The sequence below is a fragment of the Bacillus rossius genome, chromosome 3 (genome assembly GCF_032445375.1).
Source record: "Bacillus rossius redtenbacheri isolate Brsri chromosome 3, Brsri_v3, whole genome shotgun sequence".
Taxonomy (NCBI): Eukaryota; Metazoa; Arthropoda; class Insecta; order Phasmatodea; family Bacillidae; genus Bacillus; species Bacillus rossius.
Genome location: NC_086332.1, coordinates 28,976,849 through 29,002,555, shown reverse-complemented (window position 1 = coordinate 29,002,555; position 25,707 = coordinate 28,976,849). Strand labels below are relative to the sequence as shown.

Sequence of the window (25,707 nt, the reverse complement as noted above, 5' to 3'; positions counted from 1 at the left end):
GTTGCAGTACAATGACACCTTTAAAATAAAAATTTAATATTATCAAATTAAATACAACAGGAAAATCTATTTCCAAAATTGCTCATTCCAAATTTTGATTTACAAAATACAATGTCTCAGATACATGAAAAAAAATTTTCACTACATTACTAAGTTGTGTCTAAAAATGTAGTGCTCTATGGTGACATCTGGCAACAGTGCATGTCGGAACAAGTACAGTGCTAATGTCAGAAATTGTGCACTGGAGAGGATAGCGAATGCACACTGCATTATTTTTTTATTTTATATTGTTTAATATAAAAAATATATGATCTTTTAACATAGCACATAATTTTATTGTATACCTTACTAATTAGTGACTGAATGCTACAAACAGTTTCTCATGTGAAATACTAATTAGGTTTTAGCATTAAATTTTTTGTTAGAATGACTATAACTGTAATAATATACTGTAGAAAGACACTAATTAAAGATGAGATGCGCATAGTGGCTGATTTAGTTCAATCAGTATACTTTAAAATCATTTGCGTTATGATTGTAATTGGATGGTTATGGAAAATTTTCGGTGTTAGTGTGTGAAAGTGGAACAGTTTGTTATTTAAACAATCTGGTGTCACGTGTTTATTACTATTATTTGAGGGCTTTTACTGTTAAGTTTATTATGATAGTTATTTTGCATTTTATGTTTTATCTCAAATTTTCTCAACATGTATACTATATACCTACTAAATATTATCTAATAGCAATAAAAGTTAAGCAAGTGTTTATAATTATGAACCTTGACTTTTACAGCTCTAAAATAAACTAAGTTAATTTCTGTTATGAAAATTTATGACCAAACAACAAATGCAAGCAAGCTATCTATCGGAATAAATTGCTTGATCAATAGTCATGACAAGAATATGAAATAACACGGTGTGAGACAGGGCCTTAACTGCTTCTTATAAAATAGTTAAAAGTTGCTATTTTAATCCAGTATTAAGAAAGTTATTTCTTAATACTCGCACAGTGTTAAAAATTGGAAACATACATTAATTAATTAAGTAATATTTAATCAGAAAAGATTTATTTGCATTTGACTAAATGTTATTGATTCTTAGTTATTAGGCTGCATTAAAGAGTTGACTGGCATGTGATGCAAATTTTTGAGTACAGTGAAATTTGGTGTCTAAACAGATGATAATAACAGAAAAATATATATAGCAGTTTGGTAATTTGTTAATTTATTGTTACTGTTTCACAATTCCTTATAATGAATTAAGGTCAGAAAACTCTGATAATAGCTCACTTCTTTGTAGTAAAGCATTTAACTTATGATCTTTTGAAACCCCAGTAACTGAATATAAAGTTACTTCAGCTCATGAGCTAATAATGAGTCAGTTTGAAAATTTGATAGCCCCTGTATAATTATATAAAATAAAAATGGGATCAATGTTTTTAAAATCATTGATTCAGATTTTCAAATGTTCAATACCATATACACTTATATTTAAAATGACTTGAACTCTAGTTGATGCATGACTAGAATGTAATACTGTAAAATGCTTGGACTGAGCCATTTATTATAATAAAGTTCTGAGAACAGTCCTAAATTTATTTAAAAAAAAATAATAATTTCAGATTAAGGTGAAGGAACTTAACACTTGTTATAGAGAATTATTGTATTATTTAATGGTCATATACACTAGATATCCTATGTTCTTAATCATTTTTTTTATTGCATAAGTGTATATATTGTTACTGACTAGGGAAAACATGTTTCAAAAAGATAGCCCAAATATTTAAATGTATATTTATTTACTACACTCAAACTTACAACTTATCTCTTAATTTGTAGCAGTCCAATGTCCAACTGCAAAACAATCAAAACATCATTAATCTACTAAGTGCACATGCAATTTGTCGGTTCATGTTTGCATGCCTGTCGACGCACGAACACTAGTCTGCCACTACACACATGTGCTGTCGTTAACTTCACCCCGTCAATGTCGCTTGGGTCTTCAAAGTAACTAGTTAGCCTCAAACTGGCCAGTATCGCTACCAACGGAACTTGCTGTATGTCTACCAATAGAACTTGCTGTATCTCTACCGACAGATATTGTTATTAGCTATTGCTTTCTCTAGATAAATAATTAGTTAAGTGTGTGTTTTTTTGTATTTTCTTCCCCAGTGACTGCCCATCCGTCACTCTGGCTGGAGGGAACATGGTGCAGAAGGAGTCTGGTTACATGCCCCATCAGGGCTACCCCAAGCCGGGTGCTGGCTCGGCACCACCCACTGCTCCAGCCTCCATTGGGGCGGTGGCTGAGAGGCGCCAGGTTTCCCCCCCTCTGCACATCAATGTTCGTGGCCAGGTGAGATGTCTTCCGTGCTCAGTGTTTGTACAATAACAACATCGTTTATCTACACTCCTTTCTTGGCTCTTTGTCAGGAAGAAGAGCTGTATTAGATGCACTGTTTGTAAGTAACGCCTGAGATAATAAACTTTCTTTTAGAAAATACTGGAATCAAAATACCTTCCTTCAATAGTCGTAATCAACCATTATGTTTTTTTTTAATAAAACAAATAATATTTTACATATCATTGTTAAAAACTTCTTTAAATTCAATAGCTTGATTCCCTTTTTTAATAATAATTGTAAAGAAAATATTTTAATACCTTAATTCTGTACCTAGTTAATTATGTATACGCCTTGATAAAATCATAGTGTGTTTACATTATATATTTTCCTGTTCTGTTTTTGTGATGTCTATTTGTTTCCTTTTGCTTGGATTTTATGTTTTTTTTTTATCTATATGTTTTGGTTTGTATGTAGTTTTGCATTTATTATTTTTATTGTGATTGTATGTATTTGGATATTTGTTTGTGCCTATCATCTAAGAGATTCTGGCTGCAGGTAGTCATGTTACAACTATAAATAAATAAATATTATTGTGTGAAGGATGGACATGAGGGCGGTGGCAAACTTAAATGAGCGCACTAGGAACAACATACACTAAAATCCTTCAGTGGAATGAAAAATGGTTTGTATTGTTGACATAGGGATCATTAGAGACGGATCAGGGGTAAAACATTGAGACGGAGCAGCGATGAAATGCATTGGTGAAGGGAACACAAGTACCCCGGAAAAATCTTCCTCCTCACTGCAATATCTGCCACATTTTTCTCTTGTGAAAAATCTTGGCTTGACCCCGCCAGGAATCATAACTTGGATCGTTTGGTGGGAGAGGAACTACAGCAAGGAATTGCTTTTGTGGGAGGGAACTTACTTTGATGCCATATTGCTTACATACAAAAAACTGAACTGATACTATTAGGAATGAAATATGAATTGCTGTGGAGTATAACCATGGCACTTCTGTGGCCTCAATGATACTTTTTTTCCTCCTGCATGTGAGTGTAGCTTTGTCATGTGTCATGTGTTGTAATTCTTTGAAAATAGTTGTAGGACTGATATTTAAAATTTTTCATTTTAACTTCCATTCTTCCTTCCCTCTTAATCTTTTGACAAAGACGTTTTTAACTTAAGGGCAGTCACCATAGAAGCAGATACTATTTATTCCTGTAGCAAGTTTTGTTGTCTTTTCTCTGTGGTTACAAGATGTATTTAATGTCTGTTGTTGAGTGTTCAGAAGTACCGGTACATCAAGTTACATTTGTAAACCTGTTGTCTTGTAGCATTAGTGGTGTTGGTTTTGTTCTCCTTTTGCGTGACATGTCAGTTTTTTTGGCTATATGGATGTGTATTCATTGACAGGTAACAATTGGCAGCCTTGGTGTAGAATGCAGCATGGGTACTTATTGATAGTTGCCATAGAGCAGTGTTTACATGTGGTGAGAGAATTGAAAGTGGGTTTTTTTATATCAGGGCTTCAGAAAAAAATGTGTAGGTGTGCTGTTACAGTACATACACTTATGGTCTTCTCTATGGCTGTTATGTTTGTAGGAGAACTCTCTGCGTGGTTCGTCGCTGCTGAGTCTTAGTCCGAGCAGCCTGGGACCCAGCACAATGGACGGACACTCCCACCCAGAGATGACCCTAGAGTTCCCCTCCCACCGCTCTCCCGCAGGTAGCGCACTGCATGCCGGTCAGTGTAATAATCAGCTATTCAGCTACAGTTTGTAGTGAATACTTCCATATTACATTTTGTGGTACCGTAATTGCCAAGTAGAAGGGCACTTTTTTTACTTCCTTGCAATTTTTCTTATTCTATCAAAGGGCATTGCAGTATTTCAAGCAGTTTACAGTTTTAATCCTTTTTTAGGTTAGCTACATTAATTATGTTTTACATGCATTCTATTACTGCAGTTGACCCAACCTAACTGACTTTTCACTTTGCAAGTTTTAACAACACATGAAACTCGTAACCTCGGAAACGTGAACCAAAACTGCACAATGTGAAGAAACATTAAACAACTCACTTTTGCAATGACTTACAGCTGGTTGTATCAACTTCCACATTAAAATTGACATAGACAACTGAATAGTTAGAAATTTAGCTGATGTTCGCCACTCATTGTAATTTAATTTTTACAGGAAATTAAATTTTATAATCTGTAGTCAATCATCTTATTTTCACTGAGGATGTCACCAAACATTCATTTTACATCTTTTCCTGGACCATGATCTTGTTGGATAAGCAATTTTGACATATATTGATCATCAATGTAGTTTTATCAGAAATAAATATGAAATTATAAAATTGAATCTTATAAAGTAACCCACTAGAAAAACTGAAAACATTGTACTGTAATGAAAATCCACAGTAACGATAAGCTCTTGACTTCATAAAAAACATCAGCATTGCATTAATATGACCCAGTAGCAAAAGTCAACAGCCGGAAGCCACCTAAGAAAATCTGTATGCGAGCGGTCGAACCATAGAAAAGACCTTCACTGTATTTATGATTACCCAAAGGAGTTAAAAAAATTAACAACACTTGCCTAATATTGTTTTCTTTCCTCCAATTGGTATACAGTAGAACCCTGTTATAATGAATCTGAAGGGAGTAGTTTATATGTTCACTATAGAGGGGAAACTTTATATCTGGGAAAACTTTTATATTGGCAATACATACTCAAAAGCATAATCTTAACTACACATAGGCCTAAGCCAAGAAAAGAACGAATGAAAATACTCAAAGCAACAGTTTTATGAGCAAATGCAGATATTATATTTAATACACTACACATGTACAAACTTTCTAGTAATGGTTCTTCGACATCGGCGTATTTTACTTTTTTCAGGCGTTTAATACTCTGTGACGTATTCGCAGCTTGAGAAAGAAGATTGTTCAGCTTGTTTAATATTGTATTTAATGTGGATGTTGCAATTCCCAGTTCCTTTGATATTAACAGGTGCGGGACAGTGGGTTTTTTAATAATGTCTAGTTTATCTCGCACAGATAATGCCTTACGTTTTTTAACGTGTTTTTCGCCCCTTTTTTATGTACGTATTTCTTATTGAAGCACATTTGCAGCTTAATAACACGAAATTCTTTTTACCGTCAAAAGTAAATAAACAAAAAATAACGAGTCTGGCGCATCAAAGATCACTACGTATCATTTAGTATCGCAGTTGCTAAAGCTGTAACGAAAATTTCTTTCTATGGAAAAAATTTAGTCCACAGAGTTCTATCTAGTGGTAGTCTTACGAACCTTACTCGATCAAAATGTCCGAAACGTGAACGATAAAAATGAGACGTAAAAATATTGAATTTGCTGCTATAATGTACATACGTATTTGTGTGGCGGTAATTTATGTTTAATTTTGATAACTTATTAAATGTACAAGCGTTCGCCCATTCTTTAACTATGCAGGGAAAACTATTTTTTATTTTCACAAAACTGAGCACCATTTCTGGCTACACGTAGCCTACCGAGGCCACTCGATTACGACTTGTTTATAATATGAACAGTGGACACTCGAGTAGCATATTGCGGAGAAAAACGTTAATGTGATCCAGAATAGACGTTTTGTGAAAAAAAAACTTATAATTATATGAAAATATTTGAGATAAATGTGCATTATGTCGGTAAAATTTGTTCGTAGTACACGGGAAAACGTATCAACATTGACAAAAGTTGTGCGCTATATCCAATAAATTAATACATAACCTCACATCATTTCGCCGGGACCGAAACGGAAATTCACAATAAACGGGAATTCATTATAGGCGGGTTCACTATAAACGGGTTCTATTTGCTTTGAACACCAGAAAGTATAGCCCAATTATTAAGTGTCATATTTTTGGCGAATATCATATCTTTTCATGAACATGCTGCTGGAAAACAATTTTGCCTCAGGTAATGAAATAATAAAATCACCACATTGCCCTTTTACAAAAATATTAGAAAAAGTGCCAGGAAGTAAAAAGAAATAATAATGCATATCTGTATTTTTTTTAAATCATTCCTCTCCTTGAAAATTATCCATTTTGTATTTAAGGGGTGTATAGAAATCAGCTTTGTGTTGGTCTGTGTTTGGGGACTAATGTAAGTATTTTAATATGCATGTACTTATATTTGGGGACCTGAAATAATTTTTTTCTCTGGGTGGTAAGAGGCTGAAGTCTGTTATAAAATGTCAAACTGTACCAAGGTATGGAAAATTGGGAAGAATATTATATATTCCCTATCATTACAGAAATTTGAATGAAAATTTCAGTGTAGAAATTACAATAACCTAGAATTGTAAAATATTATCATGTGAGGACTATTTTTGTTAATGGTAAAAATTATGAAAACCCTCCACCTTAGGTTTGGTGTGGTGCCTTAAACCAGTGATGACCTGTGGGTAGATCCGACTGACTGTATCTTATTATGTAGCCTGTGTAGACACGGACAAAAACTGTGCTTTATCCAGCATTTTTTGTACCTAATACTAAAGTATTTATTTTTTCTGAACTACCACCACATTTTGTCACAACATAAGGTAAGTGCCCCGGTACTCGTCACTGCTCCAATGGTCGTCACTAGCAACTTCAAATGTAAATAATAGTGAAGTAGCTCAATATATCGCCAACTTAATTATTGACAAAAATTTGGTCGACGTTCTAGCTGAAATTACCACAATAGTTTTCGGAACAAACACTATTTTCAATCAAAAAAAGTCCGTGCATCAAAAGTTCGTAGAGCAGTGAAGATAAATAGGGGAATTCCTATACTAAAACACTAAGGACGTTAGTGCACATTTTTACTTCTAATTCTGTAATTTTTCATGTTTATTCGTGATGTTTTGTGCTGAATGTGTTAGTTAAATGTTCTTGAAGAGGTGAAAGTGTTTATTTAAAAAAATTCGTTTTCTTTGTATGATTTAGTTAGGGTGACGAAAACTGGATCAATAAAAACCTTGTATTGCTAGTGTTCGTCATACCTGACGAGCACTGGTACATTTAATATTTTATTTAAAGTTGTGCTAAGTTACACACTAAAGTTCTTAAATAATATTGGTTCTTTGTTGTTAATAGACAAAGTACGTTATTACGATCAGATCCAGTAGTCGTCACCTATGACGACTTCCGATGCATGTGTATGACGACTTCTGGGTCGGAAATTACTTTACTTTATTGATTGCAAAAATTGTGTAGGCATTGTTGTTTACATTAATTTAGGTGTCATTCGATATATATTTTGACATTAATAAGTAAACTAAACATTGTAATGTGTCTCGTTCTTTAATTACAGGGCAAAATGCCAAAACGGAAAATACTGTTGTATGAAGAGTCAGCCATGGAAGCTGCTCTTAAAGATGTAGCGAATGGTATGAGTATAAAATGAGCAGCGGAAAAAAATAGTGTGCCAAGGAACACATTGTCCGATAAACACAAAGGCAAATCGCCCTTGGGTAGGAAGATGGGCGGGCCCTGATTCATTTTTATATTTTACTTGTGATACCGCATAACATGCTATGTTATGTTGCAGCAACGAATTGAGTCGTATTGCGTACGCGTACAGTATGACGTCGCGTAAATAATAATAAATAGAATATAAACAATTAACAATATTTGATAATTAAACAGTTTTTGTTAACCAAGAAACAATTAAATCTCATTAGAGCGGCTTTATTATATCTCTTTTAAGATAAGAACAACAAAAAAACGTGAAAATACGCGATAGTGAAAAACAAAAACATACATATTTCTAATTTGTAAAAAAATACTTTGTTACGTTGTTTCTGTTCCAATCTCAAACTTTGTCTACACACATAATACCTTTAATAAACAGTAAAAAAACTTAGACGAGGAATTTCCAAATTATACTTTATTAATAAACAAACATCGTTCTTTGTATCGTAAATTCATTGAATATGCGCGCACATGCGTAAAATATACGAGAAATGCGAGTAATAAAATGCAGCCGTGTGTAACGTTTCGTTACTCGTTACTAGACGGCACACCCGTTACTCAGTAACGAATACATTCGGTTTGCTACAGCTCTATGTGCTGTCCCTCTTTGTTCCGTGAGTGCTGTAAGTAAATTCAAAATTTAATGAGGATTATTCATTATATTACTGAACGATCTTTATGAAATGCCATTTTGATGTTTAAAATATAGTACCAAATAAAATTTGAAGCCCAAATAGTACAATACTATCATTCTGGATCCATGAATTAAAACTAATGCAGCCGAAATCGCACATGACGACTACTGGCACAAACATGTGACGAACACTGGCAAACACGAAAATTTGCATGACGACTACTGGCTCGAAATCACACTTTTTTCAAAATTATAAATCTACAAAAATAATTTGTGTTTATCGAAGAGTGTTGGATAGCATTGTAGAGTAAAGTTTGAGGTTAAAAACAAACATGTAGGGGCAGTAATACACCTACAAGGTTATGTACACAATTTTTTTTTTATAAAACTCTTCTTAGCATGACGACTACTGGTACATCTACCTTAATTAATATAAATCCACCTGATTCTTATTTAAGCAAGTAAATGAACAATAATCATGGCAGTTTGACCCCTTTGAAAAAAAAAATACAATTTTATAATTGTGGCATATGGTCTGTGTCAAGAGAAATTTCAAAGACAAATCATTAGAATGAATCTTCAAGACACTTGTTCTCGACCTGTCCTAATTATGTGGAATTTTGCAATACCATTTTGTTAGCATCAAAGTAATTAAATTCTTTAATTTCAAATAGTTTTTTTTTTTAGTAATACTGTACTTAGATTTATTTGTCAATTATTAATTACATGCCCAATTTTGTTACAAATCAGATCGGGCTGGTTAAAAGATGACCTGACTTGGAACATTCACAAAACACTTGTCCTTGTGCAGAATCACTTATATAGCAGAATTCTAATGCAGTATGGGAAAAATTGTGCAAATCAATTTTGAAGGATAAAAGTATTTTCAGTATCATTATAATGTCCCTTCACTTCACTCACGTGCTTGCTGGAGATCGGCAAGCTTGCAGTTTTCTCCTGTTCAAACTAAGTGCAGACTATATTTCAGGTCCAAAACGAGTTGAAATAATTAAATCAAGGATTATTTGGAGAATTTAAGTACATTGATAGACTCTGCAATTGAATCATAAATTACAATACTTACTACTAAATACTGGCAGTTATCCTCCCATTCTCAGGCAACTTTGGCATATTATTATAGAGCAAGTCTTTAATGAATACATGTTGTAATTTAAACAATTGTGATAGATAGTAACACTTTGCTGACACAGGGTTGATATTTAAGAAACTGTTTTGTTTCTTTAATGCAGAATTGCGCCTCAGTCCTGTTCAGCTGCAGCATTCACCAACTTTTTTCCGTACAACTAGCCAGGATGATGGCAGAAAGGTATGTATGTTTCATGATTTTATTTGGCTTCTGTGAAGCTTTACACACACAAAATCTTGAAGAGAATCAATTATTGTTTGGTACTACTAATATGACTAAACTTGAGCGTTAAGGCAAATCAAAACTTATGAAGAAACAAAACTTTTTAATAAGCTAAAAAATAAGAAGTAATAAACAAAACAATTTTAATGAAAAAAAACAAGGGGTGCTTTTTATTAGTTATTTTAAATTTTCTACCTTTAATATCTATTTATTAGGTCAGGGTCATTATGAAAATGAAAGTAATAATCTTTTTTCATTAAAATTAATGGTTTGGTTTATAACCTGATTCTTATTTTTAGCTTATTAAAAAAATTTCCTTATACAGACTTTTAGATAATTCTGTCGCTGAAGAACAAATTTTTTAAAACTTTTTAGTTCATACAACAATTAAAGTTGTGTTTTTTTTTTTTAAATATAATTTCCATATCTTAAGTAAAGATTTTTTATACTATACCACCAATCTATAATTTTGATGGTTTACACATAATTTATATTGCACTGTGCATAGCAACACGAGTGTGTTTCAGCTTGTTTTTTCATATTTTTGATTATTTAGTTGTACAGGACAGCTTAGTTTTCATGCAGGAAATGTAACAATATGTGTTTTACAAGTTGTTTTATGCCACTCTTTAATAACACAATTGGTGTAACATTTTAAAATGCCTTAGTATTGTCGTTATTAAAGTGAATAACTGTAACTTATTTTCATGTATATACATGAGAAATGGTTTGTGTGTTATGCAGAGCGAGAGTCCATCTCGCAAGCGGAGGCGTATATCTCGTAATGGCCACCATCAAATACTGGAGTTGTCTACACCAGTCCCAAGTCCTCCACCCCCGCTGCGGGGCTCGTGGGAGCAGCGGCGATCCCCGAGACACCAGCAGAGAGGGAGGCAAGAAGTTTTTTTAAGCAGTCATACAACTGAGTGATGCTCTTTTTCCCTGTTCTTTTTGCTGCTATACTTCACTCCATGTTTATAAGTATGACTTCGGCTGGACTGACCCTCCCAGCAAAAGTCACATAGTAAGAGAGCAATGTTTTGATTTGTTGGAGGGGCAACCTGGTAACTTTTTCTTTTTGGGGAGAATGGTAGTCACGTTATGTTCACTCTCATCTTGACATTGATGTTGAGTGGATGTGCCTCACATTGGGAAGTCAACATTATGCATATGGCTAAGTCATTAAGAATTGTTAAGATTTGTTGTAGGCACCAGCCATATTAATTAATATTTATGTTTTACAAACAATTATGTTAGTGGTATGTAAATAAAGTACATTTTGTTATATTGCTATTTGTGTAGGGTTATAATGTGTGTAATTAGATGATACTTAAAAAAAAATCTCCTGATTTTTGATTTCTGGGAGGTGGCAGGTCTGTCGTCGTGTGAAGTATTGTAGTTTTGACGTGAGGGCGTGTGTGTGTTCTGCAGCCCGCCCATCAGACGGGCACGGTGCGGGCCGGTGTGGGCGCAGGACAGCTACCCCACGGCTCCCCATCAGCCCCAAGGTGCGGTGGTGGTCGACGTGCCCGTGTCCATCCCGGTGACGCTCCCCCACCACCCGCTGACCCTGTACCAGAGCGGGCCCCACGTCTCGACGCCGCCGCCCTGCCAGCTGCATGGCCTCTATGCCTGCAGCTGCGCCTGCCCCCAGTTCAACCCGGCGTGCCAGGTATTTGCGAAATATTCCGTTTTCATGAATAATTTGAGAATCTGTTCAAATAAATAGGATTCACAGGTGCTGCAGTGCGTTTGACGTGTTCGGATCCACACATGAACCAAACCTGATTCATCAAGTGACTTTTTTTTTCATTTCATGGGAAACGTTGATTGCCTAAGCTGTCAAGATAAATATAGCCTGCGGCAATTAGAACACAAGTGGGGGGGGGGGGGGGGGGGGGGGCAGGGGGCGGTAGGAATGCATCCGGACTAGCTGTGCACAGGTGCACAAGGTTGGACTCAAGAAATTCGCAAAGGGGCCTGCGCGGCCAGAGAATTTTGGGCATGGGTGTTAACTGTCACAAGTTATCTCATATTTTGGCATATATTCATGCAATAAGCAAAAAACTTAAATATACAGTGTAGAGGTTTGACATTTACGTTCATAAACCCCGTTTCACAGCTATGATTTTGCAAGCATAAGCGAGAAGCTTTTTAATTTCATGGGGGTAGGGGGCTGATTCTCCCTGCCCCCTCTTCGCAGATCTACAACCATGGTTGTGCATATAGTAGAACCTCCGTTTTACGTACCCGGGATTTACGAATTTCCTTGATTAACGTATTTTTTTACTTGCACCGTCACGTTTCCTATAGTATTAATGCATTATTTTCCCGTTTTATGCGAAAGCATTTCCCGCAAATTACGTTGCAAAAGCGCTGCATTAATAGCAAACTATCAGAAAATTTTCGAAGGAACAATAAAAGTTGAAAGCTAACAGCGAGTACCTACTTTGTTTATTTATTTATGTTAATTGCAAGTTTTCTTGGTCACGGCAACTTCGTTGGCCATTGTAAACATTTTTCTTTTGTGCCACTGGCCCTGTTGAACCATACGGCCAGGAATATAAACTTTGGTGACGTGAACGTGAAAATTAAGTACATATTACTCTATCCCCTTTGAACTGTAATGAATAATGCATAAAAAATAAGTTGTAGGAATGGGTTTTTTCATAAAAATACAGTTGATTACTATGCTTTTATTAATAATAACTTTAAAAGCAACGTATCGATTTCTTGTAAATATGGCGTCTTCGTGCATGTTCGGCGATGTTCGTTTTTACCACAACAAATATCGTGGAAACAGTTGGCAGCATTGAATTTTTAACATGGTAACAAAAATGATTCGTTTTTATATTTAATAAAAATAGTTACGGTTTTAAAGTGAGTGTGTTTGTGTTAATTAATTGTTTCGTTTAAACTCGAAATTAAATCGTATGCTGACACGGGATTATTAACAATGTTCGGAAAAAGTGTTACTAGAAAAACTCTCACAATCAAAGAGAAATTGGACATTTTAAGACGTTATGATGCGCACGTGGGAACTCAAGTTTCTCTTGCCAACGAACTTATTATTTCATGCTCAACATTGAACACGATTTTAAAAAACCGCAAGACAGTTGAAGAAAACTCAGTTAAGTGTGGGGCAACGACAGCGAATAAGAGAAAGTATGTACGAGCATCGAATTTCAAGATGCTGGAAGATATCTTAAAAAAATGGTTCACTGAAACCAGATCAGCAAATATCCCCATAAATGGAGTGCTACTTCGTGAGAAGGCTCGGCAAATAGCTGATAGGTTAGGTATAAAAGATTTTACTGCTTCCAACAGGTGGATTTGTTGGTTTAAAGAACGAAATAATGTTGTGTTCAATACAATTTGTGGGGAAAGTAGAAGTGTCAACACACAAACAGTTGAAACTTGAAAAACGGAGCAGCTACAACATCATCTCTCTGACTATGCACCAAAGGATGTTTTTAATGCAGATGAAACTGGCCTTTTTTATGGTGTGATGTCAAGCAAAACGCTCAGTTTTAAAGGAGAACGCTGCCATGGAGGAAAACACAGTAAGTTACGACTAACTGTTATTCTCGCTACAAATGCAGATGGTAGTGAAAAGCTGCCACCATTTGTTATTGGCAAAAGCAAGGACCCCAGATGTTTTAGAAATGTTAAAACACTGCCTACGAAGTACTCTTCCAACTTGAAAGCTTGGATGACTGCTAGCATTTTTGAGTCAGCTGCATGCATTGGATGCTAAAATGGGGAGTCAGAACTGCAAAATTTTTCTTTTCATTGACCAATGTCCAGCACATCCAAAGCATATTGAGCTGAGGAATGTAAAATTACTATTTTTTCCTGCTAACTGTACAAGCCATCTGCAGCCCCTAGACTTGGTTATTATACACGTTTTCAAGGTGAACTACAGAAAAAGGTTGGTGCAGAAAGCTCTGTGCATGATGGAATCTGGGAAAGACCCCAAGACCATGAAGTTAAATGTTATAGATGCACTTCATAACATTGCCTATTCGTGGAACAAAGTGCAACCAGAAACTATAGCTAACTGTTTCAAGAAAGCTGGTTTCTTTTCCTCTGGAGTGACTGGTGTTGAAGAGTTACCTGGTAATGAAAAACTTGATGAAGATGTGGCGAAACTCAAAGCTGGTGTCTCATTCGGTGACTTTGTACAAGTAGATGATGACATAGTGACGACAGAGACTGAAAACCTGAATGACATAGTGGATAACCATCTGGCAGCAAATGCTTCTGGTGAATGTTAAGACAGCGAAGAAGAAGAAGCAGAAGTAGATGAACCAGTTCCAACGCAGGCAGAAGCAACTCGTGCAGTTTCAACACTAAAAAGATTTGTTTCTAGTTTTAGTAACACTGAAACCCTACTCCCAGCTCTGCAAAAACTTGAAGTGGACATTGAGAACTTGTGCAGACTCCATTCAAAACAGTCACAAATTTCAGATTTTTTCAAGAAACTCTTAAGTATGATAATATATTTGTAATAATAGTGCAGAACATTTGGGTTATATACGGCTATGTGCTTACTACTTTTATCAAACTTGATTATGTTGGTTATTTGTATTGTATATAAACCTTTTTTGTATATAAAAATTTGGTTTAGGTTAATGGTCAAAATCTCTGTTTAATCATCTGAGATACTGAAGAGCTAATTATTGTGTAAAACTTTTAAATATCTGACATTTGATTTTGTTTTGTGTTTACCATCTGCTTCTAATTATTGTTTGCATCACGTTTAAATAACAATAATTTTTATTTTTTTTAGCATTTCCCTCATTTTACATATTCCCGCATTTTACATATTTTTTTCCTGGTCCCTTGAAATATGTAGAAACGAGGTTCTACTGTATCTACTCAAAAAACATGTTGTAGAGTGTGAGGATAACCAAGTCATTTTCCTTCATCACAGTTTGAACGAAACTAACCACCAGGCAGGCACAGAGTTATGCACTGTTTTACAAACACAGCTTTATCTCGTTGCTGTCAGTTATAGTAATATATTAACTTTCTTCTCGTGAAAATTACATAAGCTGATGAGGCAGTTGATATGTCTGACCAACCATTTTTTCTGTATTAGTTTTTTTCGCAGTTTAGTCACTGATTGTAGTGGAAAAAAAGTGAAGGAGTCTATCATTACTCGCCAGTGATGAGTAACATCAACTTCTGACAAATCGTGTCACTTTTAATAGCTATGTATATTAATACAACACTTATTAAATATATCTAACAGTATACATTATTGTTTCACAATTTATTTATAATGTGGTAGAAAAGCCACATGGCAATGCATTGTGCTGTTTAAGACTACTGTTAGTGAAACGAAGGGGGAGAAGCTGTCTCTTCTTTCTTTCTCACACACTCTTTTCAAAAACTATGGAAATATTTGCGCTCGTTGACACACTGCAGCACAAGCACTATCTGTAGGCCGCAATGAAAAATTGAATGGTGGGCAGTTCTCCCTACTTCCCGTTGTACATTTACATCGCATTCATGAAATTACTGCCACCAAATGTCGTATACTGAGAACTGAGAAGTTACACATCAATAAAACCCCTCCTGTGAGTAGCCCTAGAAAATCCAGAAAACATCAGGAATTTTTATTTTCCTGCCTGATGGAGTAGCTCAGCTGGATAGTCTAGTTAGTCCAATATACATATACCAAGTAATAAATATATTTACATTTAATTGTTGGCAGTTGTACAAAATAATCTTTGTGTGAAAAGATTTTGTGGTTAATATTTGAATATGCATTAACCAATGTAGTTAAAGGTCAGCGTTAACTAAGCAAATTTTTTTTGTTGCAAAATTCATTGTCATACATGGGCCAAAACAAATTTGATTCAAAATGTGTTTTTAATTAATATTACCAAAAATTAATTTGCTAGCTACCCTTATAATTACAACTTTTTTTGCACTTAACCCTTCATTATTTTGCATATTAACTCAAATGGTGAAATCAATATGTTCATTTTTCGACCACATCAGCTAATTTCATTTACCATAAAAGTGGGTCCCTAGTCATGTACTTTGTTCTGCGCCTAGTATTACCTGACAATGATCATGTGTCATGTTAAAATAAAAGACTTGTTGAACACTTGTTATTTCTCATTAGAGGGACTAGTATTCAAATATTACTGCAGACATAATACAGTTTTTAAAAACACTTTATATGTATTTGTACTTATTAATCAGGAATGTTTATTATAAGGGCTAAATTGTATCTCAAAAGGTCCTGGACTGAAGTTTTTATAGACTTATTATGCAGGAAATTTTTTTACAGCGGAATTTTTCTTAAGTTGGTTTTAATGTAATTATGATGGCTTTTATAATTGCGGATATTGGCGGGGGAAAGCCTACAACTCACGTAGTTTCGGTTCCCTACCATGTTCGTGCAACTTCGGATTTCTCTCAAAAATCGAAATTAAAAAAAAATTGACGGGTTAGGTTAGGTCAGGTTAAGTCAGTCACAACATGCTTGTTTTCATTGGAAACTTCTGATTTAGTGGCTGAAGTGGCGTTAGTACCGAAACGCAAAACTTGGGAAATCTTCGGAAATTCTCGCAGGGAACCGGAAACTAAGCGAGTTGCAGGCTTCCCGTCGGCGGGAGCGTGGCGGAGTGAGAGGTGACGTGCCGGTGTGCCGACAGGTGCCGCAGTTCGGAGGGTGCCTGCCCCCTCAGCACCACCACCCCCACCCTCACCCCCACCCCCACCACCATCAGCAGTACCCGGCCTTCCTGGCCGCCCCGCAGCAAGTGCCAGTGCCGGTCGTCGCCCACTCCGCCCACTACCAGCACCTGCAGCCCCAGGCACGTACAAACTCCCCTTCGCGTTCCACTCGTGTCGGTTCCTGCGCGTCATTAACAGAGACCTGCAGAATTCGCGGTTTCGACGGCCTTCCGGACGGACTGCACACATACCCCTGTACGCTCGGGCAAATTATGCACGTTCGTTGGCTGCCGACTTGTGAATCGTCTCAGCTGGTTTGAAAATGATTCGATCCTTCTTTTGGTCGAGGGTTCGTAACTGGTTGAGATTTGCCAGGATGAACAGTAAGCCGATAGCAAAATTATCTAAGAGATATTTGTTTGAATTCTAGCCTATATCACCGAACGAATCCGCGAATTTTGCAGGTCTCTAGTGATTAAGGTACTTTGTTATTTAAGATATTTTTTTTCACATCCCGTGTTTTATCGCGTAATCGTCGTACATTTTATACTAAAATCAAGTTTGGAAAGTAGGGGTGCGATTTTTATGCGAGAAAAAATTTTTTTGTTAGGTAAGTTCGTAAAAACAAAACCTATTCATGGAAAGTACGTTTACTTAAAAAGTGAAGTATAAGTGAGTATGCTAAACAATTTAAATTAATAAGTCATGCCACAAAAACCTTTCTTTAACTTTAAATAGAAAAACAAAATCTGTGACCCGAATGCAAGCCTGAGCAAACTCGTAACTATCGTTGTAGTACACACCACGAAAGAGTGCGGGCCATCAAATGTAGTTAACTCAGCACTGGACTGAGAGCGTGCGTTGCATACAATCGGTGAGATATCAATATTCGACTACGTGCGCACGCTCTAAATGGGAAGCAACATGACCAAACATGAATGATGCCAACTAGCACTGGCTACATGTTTGTAAGTGGTACACCGCAGCAACGCAAATGAACAGATAGATTATAACGTTTAAAAAAGACTTTAAAAGAAAATTTAGGTATCATACAACTTCGTATTTCTGTTAATTAAATGAGTAAGTGGTAATGTCCGAATAAATATTAGATTTATACTTTAAAATACATTGGTTTATACGGAATAAAATATCCACACTAAGTGCTCGGAATATAATAGTGGGACCAAAAACATCATGCGACAATTACGCGAGAAATATTTTTTCCAAATTTTGACGCCCTTAAATATAGGTGCGACGATTATGCGATAAAAAGGGGCATATTTTTTTTTTTTGAATTTTCAGTAAGTCTTAAAAACATTAACTACTTGTAATTTCATTTCTAGACCACGGTTGTGTTTTAGCATTTTCAGTATTGTAGTAGCCTGAAGAAAAAAAAGCAGGTCTTTGCATAATTGTGTTTGAAGGAGCTGTGTTACTGGTTGTTTGGGCCACCTGGCCGCCCTTCTCCTGTGTGGTGGGTAGACAGAGCCTTGTCTGGCAGTTAAGTTATTATCGCACGACAGTCCAATCAGCAGGTCGCATCGCTTCAGGCAGCTTCGTAAATTAGCAATTTCGAATTTACTGCGGAGTGATTTCACTTTTGATGTTCTTCCGTGATTGTCGCTGCAATTTTTGGGACTGTGGTCCTTTGTCAGTATTGCTAAATTGCGAGATGGAGGCTTGCTGCGTGGATTCACCTGAAAGTGTGTAGAGTTAGTTGCAAGCAGTCCCCTGCTGGAGGAAAGTCGTGACGAGACGCAGGGAGCACGCAAGGTAAGGTGTGGCACAGCTGGCCTACCCTCCGAAGCCGTACAGAGTGCGGCCCTGCCTCTTCAAGGCGTACACGACGTCCATTGCGGTGACGGTCTTTCTCTTGGCGTGCTCTGTGTAGGTGACCGCATCGCGGATCACGTTTTCCAGGAACACTTTGAGCACGCCTCGTGTCTCCTCGCAGATGAGGCCCGAGATGCGCTTCACTCCACCGCGCCTGGCCAGCCAACGAACGGCCGGCTTGGTGATGCCCTGGATGTCGTCACGCAGCACCTTCCTGTGACGCTTAGCGCCACCTTTCCCCAGACCTTTTCCGCCCTTTCCGCGCCCGGTCATGTTTGCGTGCGGGGACCGTCGTGACGAGACGCGCAGCGTTTGCTTCGTAAATTAACAATTTCAAATTTATTGCGGGGTGATTTCACTTTTGATGTTCTTTCATGATTATTGCTACAAATTTTGGGGCTGTGGTCCTTTGTTAGTGTTACTAAACTGACAAGATGGAGGCTTGCTGCGTGGATTCACCTGGAAGTGTGTAGAGTTGCATGCGGTCCCCTGCCGGAGACAGTCGTCATGACGACGAGACGTGCGTTGCTTACAGCGGCCGGAGGAAGTGGACCTGGACCTGCTGGCGGAGCAGCTGCAGCATCATCACCACCACCATCACCACCATCACCACCACCACCACCACCACCGCGGGGGATCCTTGTACCACCACCACAACCCTGCGCAGCTGCACACTGCCGCGGCCGCCATGGCCCAGGTCTCGTCCCCGCCGCCCATGTTCCTGTCGGAGGTGAGTGCCCGCCTGATTCTCCCTTCCTCTGCACTGCCACACGTGCAAACGAACAGATAAAGATTATAATGTTTAAAAACATCTTTAAAAGAAAATTTAGGCATCGGACAACTTCGTATTTCCGTTAATTAAATAAGTAAGTGGTAACGTCCGAATAAATATTAAATTTCTACTTTTGAATACATTGGTTTATACGGAAAAAAATACCCACACAAAGCGCTCTGAATATAATAGTGGAACCAAAAACATCATGCGACAATTACGCTAGAAATATTTTTTACAAATTTTGACTGGCGCTCTAAAATATAGGTGCACAGTGAAATGTCATTGCAGGCCTGAAAATACCTTAATATTTTTTTTCTACTAATAATGGAAATACATTGTAAATTACTATTAGGGACAAGATTATATGATCAGTTGCGATAAAACCAACATAACACCAAAAAAAAATAATGTCAAAACACTGCATAACACCGAAATGCAACTTGATACACCGTATACGTATGTAGCACTGAAATGCAAATTATGTCTTGGAATTAAGTATCATTTAACCGATACTTAATTAAAATCATAATAAAAAAGTAATCTTTTTGTGTTTTGAAATTTATGGAATGTCATTTTTCAAAAAAAATTTATACCATAGTGCATGGATCAAGAAAATTTAATTTAATTTTTTTATTGTGCTTTTCTTATTGAATCCCTTTTAAACTTCATATGCTTGTTCACAATGTAAATGTTTTAACCATTTTATTACAAATTATTTTATTGTATAAATGTAGTATATTAATTTTACCAATATTCTGGTGGAATAAATATTACAAAACTTCTTTTATAAAAATAATAACACTGTTTTAAAAATGAAAATGGACTAAAAATAAACCATAAAATCTTGTGTGTATTTATTTAATGTAAAGATATTTTAGAAATTTATAAAATGAGTTTACTTGAAAGTGAGGTACATATTTTAAAACGAGATTCTACTGCATTTGTTCATAACTTAACACTGCTGCTTTTATATTCTAATTTAACGTTTGAGGAAAAATGATTTTCTTAGCTGCACGTAAGTTAACGTTAACATTAAAAAAAAAAAAATCTGAAATGTAATGAAATTACTCTAATTTACATTGCAAATTAATTTATGAAATTGTTCGTTTCATTTAGGCTAGAGCAGTAAAAATTGTGAACCTCGGGACATGTGGAGGGATACGACTACGTTTCACCAGGGCTGTGGATTGTGTTGGTGCCAGGGCCGCAGTACGCAGGTGGAGATGCTGTCGAGTCGCACGCGGCGCCCGGCCACGCCCAGCCGGCGAATGAGCACTCGTCGCTGGCGAACCACGCCTGTGGCGGCGGCCCCCAACCCGTATTCTGGCTTCCTGCTGCATTTCCTGTTAGTGCAACACATTTTTAAAAGCTTGTGATCAGCAGGGGCGCAACAACAGGGGGGGGGGGGCAAGGGTATTTTGCCCCCCCTCTGAAACCTTGAAGTGGGGGCACGGGGGCAAAGAAAGTGCTGTGTAATCAATTTTTAGATAATAAAACTGCTTAAATAGCACCATTTTCCACCTTGAAATACAAATTTTCCCGGGGGGGGGGGAGGGGGAGGGGGGGAACCCCCGGACCCCCCTCCCGCTTCAATAGGGGGGATCGATGATTCTTTATAATAAGGTATATTGCCCCCCCCCCCCCCTCCTATGGAAATTTAGTTGTTGCGCCCCTGGTGATCAGGGTTCGCAAATTACAGGTTTTTAAAAAACGTTAATACAGAGAGTTATTAATTACAGTATGGTGAATTTCTGGCATGCAAGGTGAGAATCGTAAGCAAATTTGAAGAGCTTAAAGCTGATGATTCTCTTATGACAAGCTGTTCTTGTGACAGTGCTTACGTTGCATTTGCGTGTAGTCTGCTCGCGTGGTGTTTATACTGCTGCACGGTCCAAATATCTACGAGAAATATGATGATGATGAGGAGATATATTTTTAGTATGACTTGACCAAGTCTTGTTTTTTCTCTCTCCTGTATCCACTCTTAACACCTATCATATAATTATATATAATAGACCCAGCCTTCTGAATGCTGCCTTAACTCCTATTTGAGATTGAGATTGACATCGAACAGCTGAAGGGGTTTCTTGTCATAATAAATATCACAAGTATTTGTTGTATATTAGTGATGGGATTTTCGATACTTCGATACCTCGATACCTTTGATACTTGACGGTATTGCAAAGTATCGAGTATCGAAACTGTAAGTTCGATACATTTTTTTGATACCGGAATGCTTGTTCATTTGTATTGAATTAAGTTTTGAGTCGCCATCGTATAAAATACAACTACAGTAGAACCTCGATGATACATTCCCGTTTCATACATTTTTCCGTGTCATACGCCGATTAATTTACAATGGTTTACTTTCCCGGAACATACATATAAAATCATTATTTTCCCGTTTCATACGTTTTTACGAAGCGTAAAAGTCCTATAATTCACATTCTTTTGTTATATATATTCCTCCTGATAAATTACGTTTAAATTAATGCTTTTATTTTGAAAAACGTTCATTGTTTACCTTTGCAAACATAAGAAAATAACTTCATCGCACCATAGATATGGATAGTATCAGGAAGACTGTGCACTTCGCTAGTAGCATCTATGGCCAGCACCAAGCGAGACTAGTGGCGCAAACTAGCAATGAACATGAAAATGGTGCACGCACTTTACCAAGGCACGGATCTCATATTTTGTGCATTCATTATCTTTGAACTGAATATACCCGTTTGTTATTGTTTTCTTACGATCGGAATGTTTTGTATTTTACGTTTCTCAAGTTAAAATTTTATTGAAAATTGTTCTGTTGCATAAAGTTGTTTGTAAAATGAAACAAACATGCAAAAATTTCTGATTTTCTTTTTACTATAGCCTAATTTTTTTATTTCTAATTTAGGCTTGGTGACTTTTACCCCCCTCCAAGAAAGGACTTCAAACATTTTGTAAGGCCACTGTTTCTCATGTCAGCTTTACTTGATTATGGACTGTATTTTACATTTCTGGTGGTTTTATTATATTTATATATAATGATGAATTCATATTTTTCATTAATATAATGCAATTATTTACACATTATGTATTTAAGTTTAATCTGACATTGTGCTGGTGTGATAGATTGAATTTATATATTTTAAAACTAATTTGTTATTTGTAATAATTGTTACTTAATGGGAAAATATTTTTCCCTGGAGTATCGAAAGTATCGAAGTATCGAAAGTATCGAACTAAAAAAACAATACAGAATCGAGTATCGAAAGTGTGGTATCGTCCCACCTCTATTGTATATCTATCTATTTCCGTTTATTATTGTGTTGCATTTGTCTGAAAAGTTAAAAAAAGTTGAATATCTATACTATGTTACATTTCTACAGTGCCGAGTAATGCAGACATTTGGACAGCAAAATGATATCATAGCAAATTCACCTGGAGTATAATTTACATATATCAATGAAGATATTTAAGTATTTTAATGCGTAAATTTTTTAAAATTACCAAAGACATGTTTGATTCAAGTTTATGGTAATATATGTCAATGAATAATACCATTCCTGTTTCCAGTGCATGTATAATGCTTATACTTTATTGTATGGTCTCGTATTCTTTGCTACATGATTTGAAAACAAGATAAAGCTGATCTCCTCCTTTTGTTTATAAAACTGCTGGTCAACTAATTGCTAACATACCCTTTTTCATTTTATCTAGTGGTGCACCGATATTACTTCACCGATTACCGATTTGATTACAGATTATTAGAGCAATAATCGGCAGATACCGATTCAGTTACTGATCATTATGAACAAATTTTTTTAAGTGTAATAATGCACACAAAAATTTGTATTCCCATGTGAATTTAATAACAAGATTAGGTACATCTTCGGAATTACAGTACTTGTGAAGTTTTTTTCTGGAAGGGATGTTATACCTAGGAACTGTCTTGGCCATGAGGCGTCTGAAAACCATTATCGCATAAGACTGCATATTTTCACAAATCATTTCAGCTATTCAGTTCTAATGCTCTTGTGTCATTCACATCATATTTTCTTTTCCATGATGTCTGTTATTTTTTTTGAGCCAATTTCATTACTTTTCTTGGAACCTCATACATATGGTTACATTAGCACACTTCTCCACTAAATTATCAGGATGCATTCGCTTGATGTGGTTCCATAGGTAAGTAGTAGTGTATCCCTGCCGATTGGTCAGTCCACTACCACCACCAACACGAGAAATTACCGTTTTACAATGTAAACATGTTGCTTTATTTTGTTGACGTAAATTTATTGAAAAATGTTTCCACACTTCTCTTTTTTTTTCTCCCTACTCGCCATCTCACTATATAATATTATAAGTACGACACAAAACCAATTCTAGCTCATGTGATTTTATTTATTTTGACTGAATACTGTATTGGTCCGAAAATAGGCCGAACGTTTTTGTCAGTTTTGTCAACCTTGAAATCTAGGGTCGGCCTATAATGGGGCACTAGCCAAAATAGTATAATTAAACACATACATTTCAAGGAGAATCACTTATGGCATAAAAATGTTATCAGATATACAATTCATTGATCTAAAATTACGCCATACTTAAGTGACATTAGTAATTTTTTCAACTTAGAAATTTAGTAAACATACTTAAACCCAATAATGTATCATATTTTAAGTTAGGTACACAGATGTGGTCACTTGTAGCACATAGCTTTTGAAAGCTTGGTCTGGTTATTTTTGAACTGTATTTAACAGGCTGCGGTAATTTTATTTGCTTGTAAACACAGCAATTTTGCTGTACGGTTATTTACCGTAGTACAGGACTGCCACCACTTTGAAAAAAATATCCTTGATTTAAATGTGAAATATCCTGTAATATCCTTGTTTTGAATATAAAATATCCTGTAAAATCCTGTACATTAAAAAATACAAAAAAAATATGCAAATTTTATGAAAATTACTCAATCATAATGTACGTAACTATACTTCAATCAAAACATCACAATTTTTAACACTTTATACAAGTATTCACACACACACACACACTCACAGACACTCACTCACAGACACACACACACACACACACACGCACGCACGCACACACGCACGCACGCACGCAGAGTTCTCCTGTTTTAAAAACAAAATTGGCATAAAAATAAAACCATAAAATCTTGTGTCTGTTTATTATGTTAATGGTTTATTCTCATCTCATTATCCGTCAGTCTTTTAACGTCCTCAGTTTTGACAAGTGGTTTATCTCTTACTCGTTGAAACATTTAAAGTATGCATGTGGAAATCTTCATGCATCACTCATGACGCGATGGAAAACCGTTCCTGCTTATCCTTTACCACCTGTTCTTGCAGGGCAATGCTGTCCAACCCACCCCTCTCACCATACAGCCAGGCCGAGCTCGGCAGTTCGGACTCCACTGAGACTGAGAACTACGAGGCCCTGCTGAACTTGGCCGAGCGCTTGGGTGAGGCCAAGCCTCGAGGACTGGCCAAGGTCGAGATCGAGCAGCTGCCTTCGTACAAGTGAGTGCTGCTTCGCTGCTTCCTGACTTCAGGAGCTGTTGCTAAATACCTCTGTGAAACATTTGTGTGTACTGAATACTTACTCCGTTAGTTTAAGTGTGACACGTCACAATCGTTCCTTGCACATGCAGAAAACAATTGAATAAATATTCCATGGTAGGTTACAAGTAGTTAGGTGTTAGGTTCTGTCTATGATTGCTGATTTTCTCGAAACTTTTAATGGTGGTATTTAATTAAGAGTTTAAATTAATTAATTTTGGTTATTTATTCCCCTGCAGTTGAAAATACATGCCCGTCACGATTCCATAATGTACCAGAAAATAAAAATGCTCAAATTTGCAGATAGCTCCTTCATAATCCTGTGTCTTTATGAAAGTAATGTCCCTAGCAACTTCTAGGTAACGAGTAAACTGGCATGGACCACCTGGGCCTGCGTCAAACGTCTGAAATGTTTTTAAAAAAAAGGTGAGGGGGATGACAAAGTTCCAAAGATTACTGTGGCATGGACTTGGTACCCAGACGTGAAATTACCTGCCTCTATATGCTCTTAATATGATTTGGTGAGTCGCAGCCTTGTACATCCTTACTGCACACTACTTGAATGACAGACGAGGCTACGCAACCGCGTACCACCACACAGGGAAATGGCAGGTGTGTGACCTCACTGACCATTCATAACACAGCTCTTGCATTCAAGGACAATACAGTCCCCTCACATCGAGACTTTTCTCTAAAAAACAAATAGAAAATCACAGTCTTTTCTGATTGGCTGTGACAAAACCCTGATAGTTTTACCATGTCCCATGGGAGTGAACACCTGTTGATTTTCCCATCATAGAAATACCTACACAAAGTACCAGAATTACTCTGCAACTCAAAAAAATGTACAGAAATTTGGTGCCATTATGTCATGCACCTGTTTCTCATCTTATCTTTTCTCAAAACAATACAAAATGTTCAAGAAAAATAAGTATAGCTTCCAAATAAACCTAATCTTAGAATACAGATATCAAAACAATGTTGAAA

The 25,707-nt window shown here is 36.4% G+C and overlaps 1 protein-coding gene across 2 annotated transcripts in view; it reads left to right on the top strand.

The window, feature by feature from the left end:
- The window catches only part of LOC134530441 (RING finger protein 44-like), a 60,935-nt gene that overhangs the window by 17,801 nt on the left and 17,427 nt on the right, over nucleotides 1-25,707 (top strand). The window contains exons 3-11 of one of the 2 annotated variants that reach the window (XM_063365261.1): nucleotides 2,171-2,354; nucleotides 3,948-4,071; nucleotides 9,734-9,810; nucleotides 10,597-10,745; nucleotides 11,284-11,524; nucleotides 16,527-16,688; nucleotides 18,917-19,111; nucleotides 20,359-20,501; nucleotides 24,511-24,681. In XM_063365261.1, the coding sequence (XP_063221331.1) occupies nucleotides 2,171-2,354; nucleotides 3,948-4,071; nucleotides 9,734-9,810; nucleotides 10,597-10,745; nucleotides 11,284-11,524; nucleotides 16,527-16,688; nucleotides 18,917-19,111; nucleotides 20,359-20,501; nucleotides 24,511-24,681 (1,446 nt within the window). Of the gene's footprint in view, nucleotides 1-2,170; nucleotides 2,355-3,947; nucleotides 4,090-9,733; nucleotides 9,811-10,596; nucleotides 10,746-11,283; nucleotides 11,525-16,526; nucleotides 16,689-18,916; nucleotides 19,112-20,358; nucleotides 20,502-24,510; nucleotides 24,682-25,707 lie in introns of both variants that reach the window. The other variant, XM_063365260.1, reaches the window with a different exon arrangement.